The sequence below is a fragment of the Buceros rhinoceros genome, unplaced genomic scaffold (genome assembly GCF_000710305.1).
Source record: "Buceros rhinoceros silvestris isolate BGI_N320 unplaced genomic scaffold, ASM71030v1 scaffold11072, whole genome shotgun sequence".
NCBI lineage: Eukaryota > Metazoa > Chordata > Aves > Bucerotiformes > Bucerotidae > Buceros > Buceros rhinoceros.
Window position 1 is genome coordinate 37,759 of NW_010397189.1, and position 19,620 is coordinate 57,378.

Genomic DNA, 19,620 nt, shown 5'->3' on the forward strand with positions numbered 1-19,620 from the left:
CCTTTGACACTATTGGTGAATAATAGATTTGGTAAAAGGGATTTGGCAAAAGAATAAACTACTTGGTACTTACGATTAGAGGTTTAAGAAATTAAGGACACAGTGGGATTAGCAAGGAGGAATATTGTGTTGATAGTGAGCATAGGCAAAATCTCATAAAATTTCTCCCAACTATAATGTGTTTTACTTTGTGAATATAATCGTCTTAAAGCATTAATTCTACCTTCCATGCTCTTCTTATTAATTTAGGTAGCTATAGTGAGAGTTCTGTGAATGTCTGCTGAATTCCAAAAATGTGAATCACTGTGGAAGCACTGTGCTAATAATATTGCATGCCCAGCGTTGGTGAAGTTTTGGCATAGAATATCTGCTGTGCCTTCTGAAGTGTGACTCCCACAGATCATCTGTTTCAGTAGACCCAGATTATCAACAGTAGAGTTTTTAATAAGAACCCTGATACTGGGAAGCATCTGTAGCGTTGCCTCTTTTCTAGCTGGAAACTTCAAAAATGAGTTGTTACGGCATCTGATGCACCTAAGAATGCCATACTACTGTCATGCATCAGGGTCACTAATTGTTGGGCAATATTCTTGTAAATACTCCATTTATTTGCCTATTTTTCTGCTTAGAGTTCTGGCAAATGAATACTACATCGCAGAAGTTTGTTGTAAAGCCAAGACACAAAAGAAGTAAAAGGCAGGTATGTGCCCATATGGTTGTTTATAAGTAATATGTGATCAAATTTAGTTTGTGTCTGATAACTTAATTTGTCCAGATGGAATCCTCCTGCTGCTGCTAGTTTGGCATGAAGTTTCTATAGCAGTATAGCTATTACAAAAAGAGGATCCTAACATTGACGAAACGTGGCTGGGTTCTCTTTGACATTGCCTACCCAAAGAGTTATAGGATTGTTAAAACACTGCTACATTGCAAATGAGAGTAGCTAAAAAATTTTCTCCTGTTTTGAGTACAGATTTTTATCTGAAACTCCCAATTAATGAAACATTTACAGATTTTTTTTTTTAATGTTGCTAATGGTGACAAGTAGCTACTTTATTTCTCTTGACTTTGATTTAAAATGAATATTCTAAACTGAGAATTCATTGCCTGTTTATTAAAGTGGGGGAGCTACTAAATGCAGATGTGTGTCTGTACCCTGGAAAGATAGCAGCAATTCTTTTGCATTTTAGGGATGTAGCTCAAATGATGGTACAGGTCAAAACAGAGCTGGGTCAGGGGCCTGAACAGTGCAGACAAAAATGAAATACTGACAGTACTGAAAGGAGAAGAGGACCTTAACATCTTTAACTAATGCAAGCCTCTCAGAGGCCAAAGAGAAGTGAGAAAGACATTGGAGAAATTCCAGAAGTCATTCTTGAGGATCTGACTTTTTATCAGGTGGTTTGCTACCTTTCTATAAACTAGCCATTATTCTCCATATTTAAATCATAATGATACAATAACTCTCCTGGAAAAGCCCAGAAAAGAAGGATACCATGAAGAATCACAGTTATAGATGCTGCTGAATGCAAAGTAAGCGTAACACAGAGGTGAGTATTGTGTTCACTGTGTGAATTGATCAGCGTGCAAATAAATAAGAGGATTTGTGCAGAGTTTTTTCATAAAGAATGCAGAAGGAATGAGAAGTTTGGTTTCTGATGCTGTTTCTAGTTACCAGTTACACTGTCTCTGCTTAGACTCTCTTACAGTTGTACTCTCTCCATAGGTTCGTCAGATTCCACGTAAAGTTGAAGAGGAAACAAAATACATTGAGTTAATGATTGTAAATGATCATCTGATGGTAAGACTGACACATTTCAATGTCTTGCAATTATTATTAACATCAAATTGTCATAATTGGTTCATAAAGGAAAACAATAAAGAAAATACACGGCCAGAATAAATTCAGTATGTACTAAAGAGAAGAGATTATGGTCTCATTAACTGTTGATGAAGTTGCTTCTGAGTTTTGGCAAGGTAATTTCATCAAAAATGCAACCAGGCCTGAGTATCGGAAAGAAGGGTCAAATATTAAAGCTTTGTGTCATAAGGGAAGTAATGTCAGTGTGACTTAAGCTGGTGATTTTCTTTCTGGCTTTCTTGAGCACTTTGCTTAGAGCCACTCAGCAATCAATAATGCAGTTATTGCAATTGTGCAGCAGCTCTTGACAATGGGGAGATTAATAGTGACTACATTTTTTTGAAAAATGCACATCAATATTTTGAAAATTATTTTGTTAAGCTTGTATACTTTCTTTGGGAGAACATAAATAGGCTCTTTACTGTAAAGAGACATAATAAAGATTAGTGTATTGAAGAAAACCCAGGCTCATTCAAGTGGGAAAAGGCACAGATTTTTGTCAGTGAAGATGATTAATAATTAATGGATTAAGGAATATCAGGAAACAGTGAATTCTCCCTCACTTTGCAGTTTTCAAATCCAGACAGTGTATTTCTGGAAGATGTGGTAGTGTCAAACACAGACAATAGATTTCAGTCCTGAAGTAACTGGATAAAATTCAGAGACTGGTGGTGCCCCTGAGACTGGTGACATTAGTCGATTTTGCTGTCCTTTATGGCTTTAAAATCAAAATTTATCAATACATTTTATCTACCCTTTCTGTAACGTGCATGAAGCTTCTCTTAAGCAATACCCAAATTAGCAAAAACAGACACTGGAGTGTTCAAAGAATGTGCCACTATCCTTTGATAGTGTGCTCCTCCATCAGCTCAGTTTGGTGAGCATAGCAATAAATTCTTAGATTAAAATGGATAATGCTGCATGCAGAATTCCCTAATTAATAGATCCTCTCAATTGCTGTTGTAAAGTACATCAGTAATGTGCATTTCTGAGCAATTTTTTACTATCACTTATTAGCATTACATTCAGCAAAGGAGACTGTATCTTGCACAGGGGTTTTACTCTTGATGTAGTTGCTTTTTACCTCATGCGTTTCTGGAAATGAAGCTTATTCTTCTGAATTGTGTATATGTAGCTTGTCTGTGTTTGTTTCACAGTGTAAAAAGCACCGCTTGTCTGTCGGTCATACGAACAGTTATGCTAAATCGGTTGTGAACATGGCAGATTTAGTAAGTATCACTCAACTACATGTTTTTTTATGTGTGAGATGAGTCATATGATTCTCTGCTGATAGATGCAGTTGTCTGTTCATGGAATACCTAATTATATATGTAAAGGTTACAATTTTTTATCAGACACCTGAAAGACTTTTGTCTAACATAAAACACAGAGATTTTTGGTGGCTTCAAACATTTAAGTATCCTGCTGGATCAATCACTTGAGTTTCAAAGAACACCTTAGATACAACAATTTTTAACACAGCATCCCTGTGGTGACAACTGAAAACCAAAGGACAATCTGAAATTAGAATATGTTACAATTTCTCCAGAAAAGGTACATTTGACTAAATAATTTAGAACAGAGACATTCAGGTGGATTATGTGGGTTATGTTTGTGATGCTAAATCGGATGAGCTGCTAACTTTTGCGCCTCACTCCAGGAAGTTATTACTAGAAAAATAAAAATGCTGTTCCCACTCTTGACAGTATTTGGTGTGGAGTATTAACCCTCAGCCTTGAAAGGATAGCCATTTTTTCAAGGTTCAGCCAGCATGAGGCTAAATACTCCTGTAGAGGTGTATAACAGTGAAAACTGTGCTTTTATAGATCACTATTTGGTTTAAGAGAGCCCTCATGTGTCACTTATGTGAGCTGGATATTGTAAAAGACCCGTTAATTCCAAATCTTTGAAATATTTGGAATGGTTCTGTAGTATTTTTTCAAAACTCCTATCTCTCTTCTATGCATCTCTCTCTGTGTTAGGCCTGCAAGGGATCTTTTTGCAGGCTGAGAGGCTGATTGAAGAATTAGGCCTAAAATTTAGGTTTTACTTTGTTTTCATGTTTGTTTATTAGTTTTTAAGGGAGATAAAATCACCTGGGAGAACCTAAGGTGTGCTAGAACAAGCTAAATATTTGGTTATGTAAAAATGCAAGCTATTACAAAAAAGGGGTAAAAGTCACCTTTACTCGATTTGACATAATGTATTTGTTCATTCTGTTAATGTACTAGATATATAAAGAGCAACTTAACACCAGGATAGTATTGGTTGCCATGGAAACCTGGGCTACTGATAACAAGTTCACCATATCTGAAAACCCCTTGGTGACCCTACGTGAGTTTATGAAATATAGGAGGGATTTTATCAGAGAGAAAAGTGACGCAGTTCACCTTTTTTCGTACGTAACCTCGTGTGATGTTTTCTTACTGGGGTTTTTACTTTCCTTGGGGGTTGCTTATCACAAGTGGCTGATGCATCTCCTTTCTGTTGTGTGTGTAATCCACAATAATTCAGAAAATAAAGTTTCTGACGGGGAGGTGGGAGGAAGTTAATGCACAAGCTGTCTGCCAGTGCGACTAGGGGTTTGACTCTCAGTTTTAATGTGCTAAGCGTGAACTGCTTGTGCTGTAATCCTTGGTTATTCTGTGCAATTACCTACTCGGCAAGCACAGCTACTTGGAAGGTGATGCACGGTTCCAAAGCGGAGGTTGGCTTCTTCAGCAGTAAGACACGGACAGCTCTGCTATATTATTTAAAAGCAGAACATTCGTTTTGAAACCAGTGAGTTTTCCTGCTTAAAAAGCACTGTGGCCTTCTTTACTTTGTTGAATGGTCTGCATGCTGCAGGATTACTTCAGATCCTCAAAACAGTTTGCTCTCCAGACAGAAAGATGCTATAAAAAGAATAAGCTGGGAGGAATGTTATTTACTCTAAATATCTTAACTGTTTTGGAAATGAGATTGATGTAATAAAATATATCTATAGAAATAGAGGAGAGGATCATGGCTGAGATTTTTATCCGCACAAGACAGGCCAGATGAATTGCTCTGTTGGAGTCCTTCTCCCTCTCTGCTGACTGTTGAGAAGCCTGTATGAATAAATGATTCTTGTAGGGTGCTGGGATACCCTTCCCCAGTATCCACCCTGTCTGAATTTTTGCATGTGCTTGATTGCTGCCACTGACTTCTGTCATGAAAGAGCTAGTAAGATCTGCAAGTGCGGTTTGCAGATTTTGATTTCTCTTTGTCTGTAGAACGGAAATCAGGTTTTCTCACACCCTTTTTGTATCTTCTCTGGTGATACTGAAGAGTCTTTGTGGGAGCTCTTGTACTTGTAAATGTTTGTGCTTTGGCTAGGACAAAGAGGGTCCTATTTGCCCTGTGGCTGGGACTCTGAATACCTCTGTAATGCTACTTCCAGTGCTATCCATAACACCTCCACCAATGGTTTTTGAGATTATATAGAAATACCATTTTTTGAAATTGTGTCTGTGAGTCAGACATGGTTACTTTGGGAGGTGAGGTTGTCTGGTGTGATGGTACAGTGGTTACAAACAAACAGCCACCTCCAGCACAGTTAGCCCATTCTATTGTTTTTTGATGGTTTTCTATTTTCCATTGAAAACAAAAAAACCAAACCAACAATTTGTCACAGCTCAGATGGATTAATACTCCAAAGAGCAGCAGTGTATATTTTGTTTCCAGTAACTAGCAATCATTCATGCTGACTGATGGTCAGCACCAAAGAGATGATTAGATTTAGGCTCAGAGTGCATCCATCCCTGGAATGAGATGGGCTGCAGTTCAGGAATTTTTTCATCTACCTCTGCATCATGGAGTTGCTAGTTCATCTCCCTTTGGAGTTTTACCACATCAGCATTGCCCAGCTAGGCACGTGTCTTTTTACTAGTCCCCCATGCATTGGCAGCGTGGTGGCCTCTCCTGTGCTTGTCTGTAGCATGTGCCAGCGGAAGTTGCTTGCTGCAGTAGTACATCAGTGAATGAAAGGCTGGTGAGATTCAGGTGGTTTGGCAAAACAGTGCCCTTCTTTATACTTTCTTATATTAGATAGTCTGAGGAGGAGGGAAGATCATGAACTTTTCTGGAGATAATTTGGCCTGTGAGGTTTGTGAGTGGTTATCCATTTTTCCCATTTTGTTTCTGAATAGTTTTCAGCATAGTAGTGGCAACCAACATACGCAAATGTCAGTTTCGCCTTTGGAAGTCAGAAGGGTAAATACTGGGATGGGTAGGTGGAAAACTCATGGATTGAGCAGGGTAAACTTTCTTTTCTTTTCCTTTTTGTCAAAGGGGAAGTCGATTTCAGAGCAGTCGAAGTGGTATAGCCCACACTGGTGGAATCTGCTCCTTGCTTAAAGGCGGAGGTGTGAATGAGGTAGGTGGGGATACTGGTGTGAGCAAGAAGTGGTGAGACAAGTTCCTCAAAATATCTTGATGCTTCTTTGCTGATGCAGAGCTTTAGTGCAGCTCTGTAGAAGGCATGTCTCAATGGAGAGTGATGAGTGAATAAAGTCGTATGTGGATTCAAATACACTTTTCAGCAGATTCTGCAGTATCCTGTCATTCACACTTGCAGCCACAATAGCAAGAGAGAAACAGACTTTCTCTTACTTGTCCAGAAGCCAGCGTTTAGTTTTCCTCACTTGTCCCTTATATAGCTGCTCTGAAGTAAGAACTCTATAATACTGTGCATCTGATTTTGCCTTTTATTGCCTTGAAATGAAAAAAGCTTAACTTATATCAGATACCTGTACGTAACTGATTAGTCTTCCCACCTTGCTTGTTTCTTTCAGTTTGGAAAGCCAGACTTAATGGCAGTTACCCTGGCACAAACTTTGGCCCAAAACATTGGCATTTTCTCAGACAGAAGAAAACTTATAAGTGGTAAGGTTTTTTTCCCTCGTGTCTCACAATGTTGGAATATTTTTCTTGTAATAATAGGAGAAGGGACTGACACGTCATTAATTTTCCTCTATACAATTGCTGTGATATCCCCCTACCCAGAATTGCGGGCAGCACCAGATCACCATTTAATTAAAAATATGTCATAAAAGTGTGTGCCACTTCTGTTCTCTTCAGGAAGATTGATGTTACACCTGCAGACTGAATGGCTGCCATCTTATAGTACATAGGTACAAACATATGTTGTTTGACCTGGAGATGATGAGGAGCCACCTGAGGCTGGAGGAGTAACCTCACGTTAGGAGTAACCTCAGTTCTGTTACACAGGATGGTTTGACCACATAGCTTTTGCCCTGTTTGCCTTGATTGAATTCCTCTTGCAGATTACCCAAATCTCCTGTATTTGTGACCCTTTGTCTACCATTTCTCTGCTGTAATCTTGGTATTTAACTTCTTAGTAGCCCCTCTTTACCTGAAATGCTTTAATTCAGATCTCTGTTACCCCCAGTAAGCACCTCACCCTCTTTGCTTCCATATTATATAAATAATATGATTAAAATAATAGTACAGTTTTGAAATAATGTAGATAATGAATTGGAGTACTTAGTTATTGGTTCAGGTGTACTACATGGCTTACTTAAAAAAAAAAATTACTATACCGAGTAACAGAACTCTGCTTAGGTGAGTTTTGTTTTCCGACATCTTAAAGGCAGTATATATTGCAGAGATCATCTGCATGTGAAGGTTTTTGCAGTTTACATAATTTATTTTGAAAAATAATCTAAAATGTAGGTCAGATGCTCTATGCTACCAACATGGTCAGTATTTCAGCTGCATATTGTTAACCTGCTACAGGTTAATGGTACTTTTAAAATGGAAGCAATGAATTGGTGTTCATGTATTACAGTAGGCAAACTGCAGAAAGTACAGGTGCGAAGCATAGGTACAGAAATAGACAAGGACACCAGTTTGAGAACGGAGAGCTGAGACTAGACCAATGCAATCCCAGCCTGGCAGGGCAGAAGGGAGGGCTGTCCTTGGCCTGCTAGGGAGTCGCGTGGGGGAGGCAGGTGGAAACCAGCTATCCTGGTTTCTTTTTACTGACCATTTTATGCATTTTTGTGTGCATTATTTTTTGGGGTTTTTTTCAAGCGAAGATTTCCCCAGTCACAGTAGCATAGTCAAAGAGGAGAACAAAAAAACTAGAAGAATGGTTAAAATGATTATTTTTTTTTTATTATTCTGAAAACCTGGGAATCAAATACCATGACACAGGAGACGGCAGGAGAGTTGGCTTATGATTTGGAAGTACTGGAGGCTGACACTGCCGTTTCCCTCAACTTCTCTTTAGGAGAAGGCATGAAACACAGGACATATATTCAAAGCTCAGGATTTCATAGAATCATGTGTAGTTTTTGAAAGAAAGTTCATCAGCATGCGCTGATACACTTAAACTAAGGTGTGTAATAAACCAGCATTTTATTCTTTCCAACTTTATTTAAATATGACATTAAATTAACTACAGTGTGGTTTTTGTGATAAGAAATGTATTATTTTGGACTCACGAGACATAATTTTTTTGTTGTTCTTGTTGTCAGGTGAGTGTAAGTGTGAGGACATATGGTCTGGATGCATAATGGGAGACACAGGGTAAGGCATTTCACTAGAGAAAAGTTGCGTCCTTCATATGATGACATAAAAGAAAGGCGTGAAAACATCTGTGTTTTGTGGTTCAACAGACTATTTTCAGTGAATTGTTTTTCAGAAAGTAAGGTATTAGCTCTACAACATATGTAAAAAAGATACTTTGAAAGAAATGTGAGAATAAGTGACTTAATGAGAGGATATGTGAGGATTTTGGGTGACTGATGATTTAACTGACAAAGCACAGGGCTCAGCAACCGAGCCACGTCATTGCAAAGAAGCAGAAGCATGCTTATCTTCTGTTCTTCTGCCAGGTTGCTATTGAGTTGTGGAAACAAACAATGACACATTCTAATTCTTGAAATCCTATTACTTTATTTATTTAGTATGCCTCATTTTCAGTGTTTCTGTTGGATTCTTTCATCTCTATCTATCATTTTTTATCCCCCAGTTTGTGTGATAAAGTTAGAAAAACTGCTTCCATTGGAGGTGAAGTATGCTTATACCCATAAGTAATGTCACTTATCTAATGACTAGTTAATCAGCAAATCTTTTCTGCTAGGTGAAATTTGATGCTTTCTAATGTGTATTCAGACCTTAATTCTTCATATTATGGGCCCATCTTTTGTCATGTGTAGGAATTAAACTATAGTCTAGTTTTAGTTACAGACAGTGCTCCAGATTTTTAAATTAATTTCAAACCGACCTGCAAATTTTCACAATAGTTTTGTGGTCAGAATAATTTCGAACAAAGAAGCATGTTTTATTCAAAGCATTTTGAAAGTGCGAATGTGTGCTTTTTTCACCTTGTCTACCTAAAAACATACTAGATAGGATTTTTCTGATTTTTAGTATGTTAAAAAGCCAATCTGAGAAGTATTCCTGATTCTTGTAAAAGTGATTTCTTATCCAATGATCTTTAAACTCTTTATCTGAAATCCAAACCTTCCAAATTATTAGGTACACAAAAAACCCTTGTATTATATAGCTTATTGATAAAGGTTGGTGAATCCCAGATGCTCTCTAGTCTCTAGATCAAGATCATAGACACCAGGAACTGCAAAAGCCAATTATATTTTGCAAGCCATCACTCCTGGCAGTGCACGTTGTTTTGTATAGCACTTTTGCTAATATTTTTTTTAATTCAGTGATGAGCCAATACAGGAAAGCCCTCGAGACTCCAAGATCTGCTGGAAGCATAAGTACTTTCATGACTAGAGGACCTAAATATAAAGATCACTTAAGTTACTTCGGGGAAAAATTTTTCCCCTGTGGAAATGATCCTTGCAAAGATTCTCTGCATCGTATTGTTTTTAGGTGGTACGCTGTGCCTTTGGTTAGCACTCTGTACTCAAATGAAATTTATTCAGAGAGGCACATGAGAGGCAGAAGCTGAAATGTTAGCTGAAGTTTGTTAGAAGCATGTTGTAAAGTGGCATAACTCTATTACAAAAAAATTCTGTGGGCCAGAAGAGTAGTTTCACCTGAGAGGTAAATGAGCTATGAGCAATCTTTATCTCATGCAGTATGTACGAGAAGAAATAAAAGTGTTTCTGAGATCAGGCCTGTTAGTGGAACAGGTCGTGTTTGTGAGTACTACATATGATGTAATAAGATTTGTGGTATTTGACATAAACTTAGTGAAATATTTTAGACCTCTCACCTTCCATGAGCTCTGTGTTATAGTTGAAACTTCTTTGTCATTTACTAAAATGATTTACAAATTAGAGTTACAAGGAGATAATAACTCTGATTGTGAACAGTGTGGTTTTGAACTTTTTCTGAAGTGTAACATCTTATTTTTTTAGCCTATTTTGAGAAAAGAAAACATAGTGTAAAAAACAGTCTAGAAAGTAATGCTGCTACCTCATTTCTGTGCAGGTATTATCTTCCAAGCAAGTTCTCCAAGTGTGATATTGAAGAGTATCATGAATTTCTAAACAATGGAGGTGGAGCCTGCCTTTTCAATAAACCAACCAAAGTAAGCATTACCTTATTATTATTATTTCTATTCTTTTTCTAATGTAGATGAACCCGAGAATAATCAAAATGATAATGTTGGAAAAAACATCACAGGTAATTTTGATATTACCAGTTCTCTCTAAATTCTAAATTTTCTGGTGACATATGAGTGAAAGTAGCTGATTTTAGTTCATAGTAGTTTGGAAATTATATTTAAATAAGTTTATAATAAGTGGTTTCATGCCAAACAAAGTTCCCACAGGCTTTGATTTAGAACCATCCCTCACACAATTTGTTCTGAATATTGTAAATACAATATGTTGCTGAATTTATTTGCTGAGGTTTCAAGTGTCTTGGTAAACTTCTGCACAGCTTGAATTCTAATTTGCATTGAACAGATGTCTTTTGGTACAGACCTCTGCAAGCTGAAGTAAGATTGCTTTTATTTTACATCTTCTTTTTTATTTTATTTGTATCTTTTTTTTTTTTTTTTACAGACATGGATCCTAGAGCATCTGCAGGGGATGCTCTACCACGCATCCCAGCAGCTTTGCAGGCATGAGCAGGCATAACAAGTGGTTATGATATTTATGATATTTCCCCTGTTAGAGGAGGCAAAGTTTTTACAGCGGCTCTCAGAACAGAGTTTGAAAACTGGGACTAGTTTTTCTAAAGCTGAAAGAGGCAGAGCAGGAGAGAAAGCCCTGAGGAGTAGGGGACACTCACTAGGAGAACCTTTGGCTGCTGGGTCACACTTCTTATTCCCTAGGTGCTGGCCACATGGTGCCTGTGACCAGGGTCTGTCATTCCTTGAAGTATGTGTACTGGGAGAGAAACATGTTAGGTGAGAAGTGCTCGGATTGTCTCAGCCCTATGTTAGTTTCTTCTAGGCCAAAGCATGTGGCTCTCGGCAGCCCTGCCTTGGGCTGGGTAGCCCCCCAGACAGGGAAGGCTGGTCAATCTCTGCTGGTCCCTGGTCCTCAGTGCCACTGTACCTTGCCTCATTTAGCAGGGTGCCTAAAGGCTTGGGGGCGGGAGAGCGACAAAAACTTTGGGACCCACTTAAATGCCCAACCCATCCCAAATTAGCCTCTGAAGTATGAAATCAGAGGTCTTGCTGTATGAGTCTTGGAAATCAGGAGAAGTGGGAATATCTCTTGAGACAGTATTTGCCTTTTCTTTGCTTCTCTTGTCTCAGTTTTGGCCTGCTAACCAGATATATTCACGTGAAGGAAGCAAAGAGTATGAAATGATTAACTGAGATATTTAAAGGAGGAAAATACAAAACAAGGCTAAAAAAACTCCAGCCAAAATGCAAGTGCTTCTACAGTGGAGGATTTGCAGCAGGGTTTCAGTGTATTCCTGCTCCATTTACTGAAGCATGTGTTAAAATGTAAAGTAGTCAAGATAATGATATCTTTTAATGGTAACTCTTTTCTGTAAATAATTAATGTTATCCTCTAATGGTCATCTTGCAACAAGCAAAAGAAAGAGGCTATGGGAGAAAGACAGTCTAATAGGGAAAAAATCTTGATAGCTGAGGTGGTCACATGTAAACGAGAAGGTCAGTTCTGGAATAATACACATTCCTCATGGAGCAGCTGAGAAAAAGTGCATTTTTCAACAACCACAAAATTTCAATAAATGTTAGAGGGTGGAAGTGAAGGCATCAAATCTGGATAAGTTGAGTCTGCTTGTTTCTCAAAGGTCTCCTTTTCATGGAAGAATATATTTAAATGTGGAAAGAAAGCACTCTAATTCATTAATAAGATTTCTCATTCTTTAAAATGCACCTGCATTTTAGAAGTTTGCTTTTTCCCGTCTCATTAAAGGTGGAGAAAAATATTGATGGTTTTATTTCTTTGCTGACTGAATTGTTTCTGTAGTTTGATGTGTCTTACTTGGGCTTATTATAGCAGTTACGTTAATTTACACATCTGTCACTTAGAAAAAACCCAATTGCTTTCATCTCAATTTTGATTGGCAGCATTTACAATTTTTTCTAATGACGTGGAAATGTGAGTGTTAGATGTGGAAGTCATGGTGATCTAGAATCTTTTGTGTATCGTTGTTTGGGATGGTTTAAAGTTACTGTCAATGGATGTCTGTCTAATTCAGAAGGCTGTCAAAGACGTGTTTCCTAGCAAGGGTGGTGAAACACAGACTTACTTTCACTTTTCAAGAAATAGGAGATAAAGAAAAACTGATGTGACAATGTGCAGTGTTTGACAGTGCTCCCGCCACTGTAAAGTCAACTGTGATCCTGAAAATTACATCAATGACTGCTGGAACAGACTGAGTGCATGCTTTTTTCAAATGAATGGATGAATTACATGACTTTTGGGGAAAAGTTACCTGATTTTCATGCTTTTCATGCTTTTTTTCTTCCGTTTCATATTTAGCTGTCCCTATGTACTGCAACAAATTGGCCCAATATTTTAAGGCAGGACCCTCTGTTACTGCCATCTACTTGTCTGTATTGTGCAGCACACCTATAGATACCAAAGAAGATAAAATGTCTGGAAAAATACATAGGAAACAAGCAGTTTTAAGAACTCTTTAATAATTCTAGAATATAATTGCTGGCTTATATTTAATGTTAAATTCTACATACACATTTCATTCTGTAGTCAAATTTCCATTTCAGTAGGGGGATCTAATAATAGCACGTCATCCTGTGCTACAAGCCTCAGGCTGGTTTGTGGCACAGTGAGGCGCTTGGTATGATGCACCATCCTGTGGGCTACTGACAAAAGGCAGCAGCCACAGAGAAATGCACTCTGCACCATGAGCGATGTGCTTGTGCAGATGGCTCATAAGCATAGTGGTTTCTGGAACGATCCTGGTCTAATTGGAGAACTCAGAGGACAATCTGAAAAATTTTTGTGCTGATGACACACTATATGTCTTCTCATTTATGTAATAAAAGTTACTATTATATTTCTTAATGCAATAGTTAATGTAATAGCCCAAAGAGGGGAAAAAATTATTTTTGAAGAATTGCCTTTAGAAATTTTAGAGAGATGTGCCCTTTGATTTCTGATTTTGACCTGCAGCTTCTGGATCCTCCAGAATGTGGCAATGGCTTTGTTGAAGATGGAGAAGAATGTGACTGTGGGACGATAGCAGTAAGTGCAGTATACTTGAAATTAGCATCTAGATTCTCCAAGACTTGGTGCTGCCTATCCCTGCCATTAACATCAAGTGGAGGAAGACAGGCAATGTTAAGGTCCTGTGGCAAAGGATTCATAATTTCTTGCATTTTTCCATCTGTTTAACACAATGATGTGGGCCACCTTTTTTATTTTATCACCACACGAATCCTGAAGGGTAATAGCTACCTGAGCAGAATCAGGCCTTAAAGATATTAAAGAATTTATTTTCCTAGATAGGAACATGACTCTGGTCAGTGCTAAAATGTCAGCATTTAATGATTGACACTGTGAATTTAGAAAAATTATTTCCTATATTGCATAAGAAACAGCAGCTTCATGCGCCATGGTGCATGCCTTTTTCTGCCTGGGGTTGCCTAAAAACCTCATTAAAAATCTGTTCAGGTAGCATGCCAGGACAAGAAGTAATAAGAGAGCTTGGGGCTCATCTGCTTTTCCCATGTATTCTGTTATAAGTGTATGTATTCCTCAGGAGTGCGCCAGTGAAGGAGGAGAGTGCTGCAATACTTGCACCCTGACGGCAGGCTCCCAGTGCAGCAACGGGCTCTGCTGTCGGAAGTGCCGGGTAAGGGCATTAACCTTCACTGCCAGGAAAGCATCCAGGTGGCTACAGGCACTACAGCACTTTTTCCTTGACAACCTTGTGATTACTTTTCTGAAAGCTTACCTTTTAAAAGTGGCTGAAAACTGGTTTGTCTGGGGCTATTCTCTGTCTTTTAGGCTTGTTTTTTGGGGGGGCAGGGACTGTAATTAAATGCAGAGGTGAATTAAAGCCTTCCTGTTTCAGTCAAGTCTGAATCAGGTTGAAGTTCCATGAGATTTCTTGAGGCATCCTTGTTTAAACATGCATGTCCTTTCCCATGCAGCACTCCTGATGCTTTGCATGTTGCTCTGAATTTGCCCCATGGGGCTGAATGGGAAAGTAAAGGGAATCAAGCCCCATGTAAACTGTAAGGTATTCTTCCTGATATATCAGTAAATAGGAAAAGGAGGTTTAGCCAGAACTTGGCTGTAAGGAACCCCACCTAGATATGACTTCAAATAGTTGTTTATACTCATTTAGTAATAATGATAATTATTATTAATGTTATTAAAGCTGTGATATTTTTATCTTTGACTGTGGGTATTTGATGGTTTAATTTCCGTAGGAGGAACATTAGTAATAACTGTGGACCACATTCTTGACTTTGGGTTCATCCTAATGTTAAAAAAAAAAAGCACAAATTATGCTGGAACAGATCACTTTTGCCTAAGCACATTACTTTTTTAAATGGAATATAAAGCTTTTCAGTTCTTCATCCCTAGAGAGAAGGTCAGGATCAGTCTGTGTGTTTTATAAAGAAGAGTAAAATAGTCACAAAAATTTGCAATGACCTGGTTGAGATAATGCTACAAGCCACTGTGGTATTGCTTTGATAAACCCCGGGGGTCCTGTGTCCCGTGAGAGCATTTACCCTGCTCGGCCCTGCACTCAGTGCACTTGGGAGGAAGTGCCTGCAAGAGTGGTGCCATTTGCATCCGTAAATGGCCAGTGGCTTCAGTGATGCAATGTCTGCACCAAGGTAAAGAAAGTCTTCATGCTTCAGTCAGCACAGGGACATTACCTGTTTTTTATTTTAGTTAAAACTCTGAGGAAGTGTTGCATTTAAAGCAAGATATGGAGAAACCAAGACACTAATTTTCTGTCCTTTTTTTCAGTTTGAACCAAAAGGGGTTTTGTGCCGAGAAGCTGTCAATGATTGTGATATTGCAGAGAACTGTACAGGAAATTCCAGCCAGGTAATTTTTTATCTTCTATCCAAGAGATGAAAAAAACACACCTGTAGCCTCTCAATCACTATGAATGTTACCATTTTGAATAGCAGGGTTTGTAAAAATTGCATTAAACTTGCTGATACTAAAAATCCATCATGGCACTGAGTTAATTTTTCATATGACTTTTGTTGTATACTTCTCTTCCATGCTTGTCTGATCAAGTTGTTGTCTCTTTCTGTAGTGTTCTCCCAATATTCATAAAATGGATGGATACTCATGTGATAACAAGCAGGTAATTAGCACTTCCATTTGTTTTACATTCTTTCTGCTTTTATAGATAGCTTTTTATAGACTTTGGTTAAGATCTGTGGAAGTCACCTGGGTCAGTTGTGCTGACATTCCTGTGTTCTGAGTTCTAGTTATATTTTGGAGCCAACCATTTAAATTAGCAGAAAATAGAATGACATATTAGTTGCCTCAATAGAAAGCATGAGACAAATTTGTGTATTAAACAAATACAAAACTTGGAAAATCAAGTTATTTGAAACTTTATCTGTCTCTTTTTCATCTTTCTAGGGTATTTGTTTTGGAGGAAGGTGTAAAACCAGGGACCGTCAGTGTAAATATATCTGGGGTGAAAGTGAGTGAATGTTACATTTCCTAAATTGGTTGTGGTTCATGTGGCTTGAAAGATTATCTTAGCTGAGAAAAATTAAGGAAGAGGCAGATTCAGGACCATTAAAAACAGCTAGGACTGTACATCCCCCTGCCCTTCCCTCATCATTTTGTCTTTCCATTGTCTTGTCCAGCTCTAATGTTGGTTAACTTACTGGTGATTATTCTGAAATCCAGGGTTTAACTTCTCATTAATAAGCACATAGGGACCCTATACTCTATTCATTTATTTCAGTGGCTTCTGGACATTTTGGAACAATAAACACTGGTCAATCTGAACAAAATCTTAAAACAGTCCTGTGATGCTGACATAAAATGTTTAATTGAGAACATTGTGAATTTCACAAGCCAGCTGCAGACCATTGGTACTGCAGTTCACAGATTGGGAAGCTCTGCTTGCTTTGATTGTGCATTGCCATTTCCCAAGACCTGGGAAGGGCTTTTTAAAGCCATCACCGTCTTAGAAGAAATTTGTTTCTGCTTTTAGAAGTGACAGCTGCTGACAGGTACTGCTATGAGAAGCTGAATATTGAAGGAACTGAGAAGGGAAACTGTGGAAGAGACAAGGACTCTTGGATACAATGCAATAAACAGTAAGTTGACCATTTAGAAAACAACTGGTATGAGATTTTTGTCTACCTGATAGCATTCTTTAGCTGGCATGAAGAGGCTAAAAAAACCTCTGTATAGAACAGAGTTGTCCTGGCCTCATGTAGACCTCAGTGCAGCAAATTCTGGAGGGAGAGGAGTGTGGAGAGGAGATGATCTCTGGCAAGAGAGCAGTGTCTGAGCTTTGGGAGCACTTGGACCAAAAGCGATCCCAATACTCTTGGCAAGGCTTAGCAATGAACAGGAGAGCAGCCTGAGGTTTTGTGTCTTAGCGTGGTGTTCACCTTTTATGCTGTGCCATTGTGCTGCATTCAGTTTTCACCATATTGAAACCCTCCATGTCTTTTCCTGCAAGCTGCTGCCTAAGCCATTGTTTCACGTTCAGTATTTATGCAGTTGACTATTTCTGCCTCTTTCTGAACCTTCTGCTGGTCCTCATCAAACTGCACCCTGTTTTTTCAGATGAGTTCTCCATTCTGTCAATGCCATTTGAATTCTGGTCTTGCCCACAGGTGAACTAATATCCTCTCCCACCTTTTTGTGCAGATTTGATAACCTTATTTTATTCCATTACAAATTCACAAGTAGAAGATATTCAGTAATATGAGAGAGATCAGACGATGCACAAGTTTCCACACACGAGTTGTAAAGTCCCTTCAACAGTTTAATTCAACCTGGTGTCTCTAGTTCCCTTACACAGGTGTCATATGAGAGTTTGTTTAAAGCCAGTATCTACTGTTTCTCCTCTACAGATCGGTTAATGTATCTTAAAAGGTTATTATATCAATTTGATGTGGTTTGTTGTTGACAGCTCCCTGCTTGCTACTACTCAGAGCATTCTTTGGTAATATGTCCTAAAAATTACTCTTTTCTAAGTCTAAGGTCCAAGGAGAGTAATTTTCTTGGGAAACGACCTTATTTATGGGAGTTACTAGTGGGAGAAAAGTGAGGAATAACAAAAATATTACAAAGCAAGCAAAGAAAACCACATTTTTTTGATCTTGCACTTTCATGGAATTTTCTTTTCAGTGAGTACCTGTTTATTCTTTCAATACAGAGATGTGCTTTGTGGATACCTTCTCTGTTCCAATATATCCAGTGTGCCTAGACTTGGAGAACTTGATGGTGAAATCACATCATCAGTCTTGCAGTTTGGAAAAGTCTACAACTGCAGGTAATTGGAAACCGTGAAAGCAGGACAGAGACAATAAATATCCATCTTGCATGCTTGTCTGCTTTCTCATTCCTAAGTGGAGAACAACAAAGTCCTACTCAAATGTTTTCTCCAACACTAGCTTTTATGTAGGAAAAATGGTCTTTGTTCTCACCATTGTATTTGTTTGATGCAGATATACTGCATTTTGGTTTGTTTCATGTTAGGGCCAGTAAGATAAATAAGGCAGTACTTAGAATGGCCAGGACCAGGAAAGACTATAACGCAGACAGAAATTAAGGCAGCAGCCTAGAGCCCAAGTTCTCAAGCAAATCTAATCACAGCAGAAGTCTCCAGGGTTCTCTCGTTTGTCTTGCAGTGGTGGCCATGTGAAGCTAGATGAAGAGACGGACCTGGGCTATGTGGAGAATGGGACGCCATGCGGACCCAACATGGTGTGCCTTGAGCATCGCTGCCTCCCCACTGAGGCCTTCAACTTCAGTACGTGCCCAGGCACCACAGACACCCAAATTTGTTCAGGACATGGTGTATGTTCTTGTACTCTTTAATCCTGTTTTTTTTGTTTTTGCTGAGTATCTGCCATTGTGTAGTGTACTAGTTAGACCTTTCAGGAAGCCAGCAGCATGACTGTAGAAGTCTTTATACTGGAGAAGGTTTTGAAAAGGAAAAAGGGGGAGGAGGCACATATATAAGCATAATGCATACCAGTCAAGGCCTCTTAAACAATGAGTCACAGTAAGTACATATTAGTTTTGCAAAAATTTTATTAATAAATCATCTTGTTATCGCTTCTGCTAACTTGATTGATATTTCCTCAGATAATGTACTGCAGAATATAAAGGTCTAAGAACTGAGAAACTTGGGTCTCTGTCTGGGCATCTGGTCTTCTGGATGCCTTTTTAAATTCCCTCTGTATTGTGCCAAAAGCCAAGAAGGTTTATAAAGTTGTTGGATTTTGTTGGCTGAGAGTTCCTTTGCTCCATAGAAGAGGGCAGTGAGCTGGCGTTTAGCTAGTGGCAGCTTCTGTGCTTGGTGCACAGCCTATGGCTTTTCTGTGGCCCTGGTGAGTCCCTTTGTTCCTCACACAGTGTGAAACAGTGTCCAGGTCCCTACTGCTGAGTTGAGATCAAAGGAGTTGTTCTCTCTCATGTCTTTGGTCTTTTACGCTGCATTAAAACTTCATTTTTTTATCTGAACTTAACCACCATGTCATATTTCAAGAAAATAAAATCGTTGAAGTTCTAAGTCTCCCAAAGCAATCCTAAATGGCTCTATTAAATATAGATTACATTAAAAAGATACTAATGTACTTAATACAGATTCGTAGAATGGTTTGGGTTGGAAAGGACCTTGAAGATTATATAGTTCCCCCCTCCTGCCATGGGCAGGGACACCTCCCACTAGATCTGGTTGCTCAAAGCCCCATCCAGTGTGGCCCTGAACACTTCCAGGAAGAGGGCATATATATTACATATATTTGTATGTAAAGTAGAATAATACATTTAATACATTCATATCTAATACATAAATTAAAAATTGCTGTATATTAAAATGTTTTGCAAAATTTTACAGGCAGTTAAAATCAGTGCAATATGACTGTACCTATACTGTAGGTATTAATAATGGGAATAAATTAATTTTATGAATTTATTCTGAGCTACACTTTTGGCTGCAGGTTTGTAGCAATGAAATAAAGTGTGTCTGTGACCGATTCTGGGGAGGAGATGACTGCAGTTCTCGTATAAAAGATGATATATTTTTTGATAAAGATGCCATCAATAAAGGTATGTTGTCATGATTTTTACCAATAACTGGAAAAGCCGGATCTGAGGAAAGTTCATTAA

The 19,620-nt window shown here is 38.4% G+C and overlaps 1 protein-coding gene across 1 annotated transcript in view; it reads left to right on the forward strand.

Annotated features, from left to right (window-relative positions):
• The window catches only part of ADAM22 (ADAM metallopeptidase domain 22), a 72,372-nt gene that overhangs the window by 28,047 nt on the left and 24,705 nt on the right, over positions 1-19,620 (forward strand). The window contains exons 6-22 of the mRNA XM_010146162.1: positions 630-700; positions 1,727-1,801; positions 3,019-3,090; positions 4,093-4,259; positions 6,173-6,257; positions 6,676-6,766; positions 8,383-8,434; positions 10,310-10,409; positions 13,447-13,518; positions 14,036-14,128; positions 15,262-15,342; positions 15,560-15,610; positions 15,895-15,958; positions 16,481-16,586; positions 17,660-17,776; positions 18,135-18,303; positions 19,452-19,560. Coding sequence (XP_010144464.1) covers positions 630-700; positions 1,727-1,801; positions 3,019-3,090; positions 4,093-4,259; positions 6,173-6,257; positions 6,676-6,766; positions 8,383-8,434; positions 10,310-10,409; positions 13,447-13,518; positions 14,036-14,128; positions 15,262-15,342; positions 15,560-15,610; positions 15,895-15,958; positions 16,481-16,586; positions 17,660-17,776; positions 18,135-18,303; positions 19,452-19,560 — 1,575 coding nt within the window. The remainder of the gene's footprint in view (positions 1-629; positions 701-1,726; positions 1,802-3,018; positions 3,091-4,092; positions 4,260-6,172; positions 6,258-6,675; positions 6,767-8,382; positions 8,435-10,309; positions 10,410-13,446; positions 13,519-14,035; positions 14,129-15,261; positions 15,343-15,559; positions 15,611-15,894; positions 15,959-16,480; positions 16,587-17,659; positions 17,777-18,134; positions 18,304-19,451; positions 19,561-19,620) is intronic.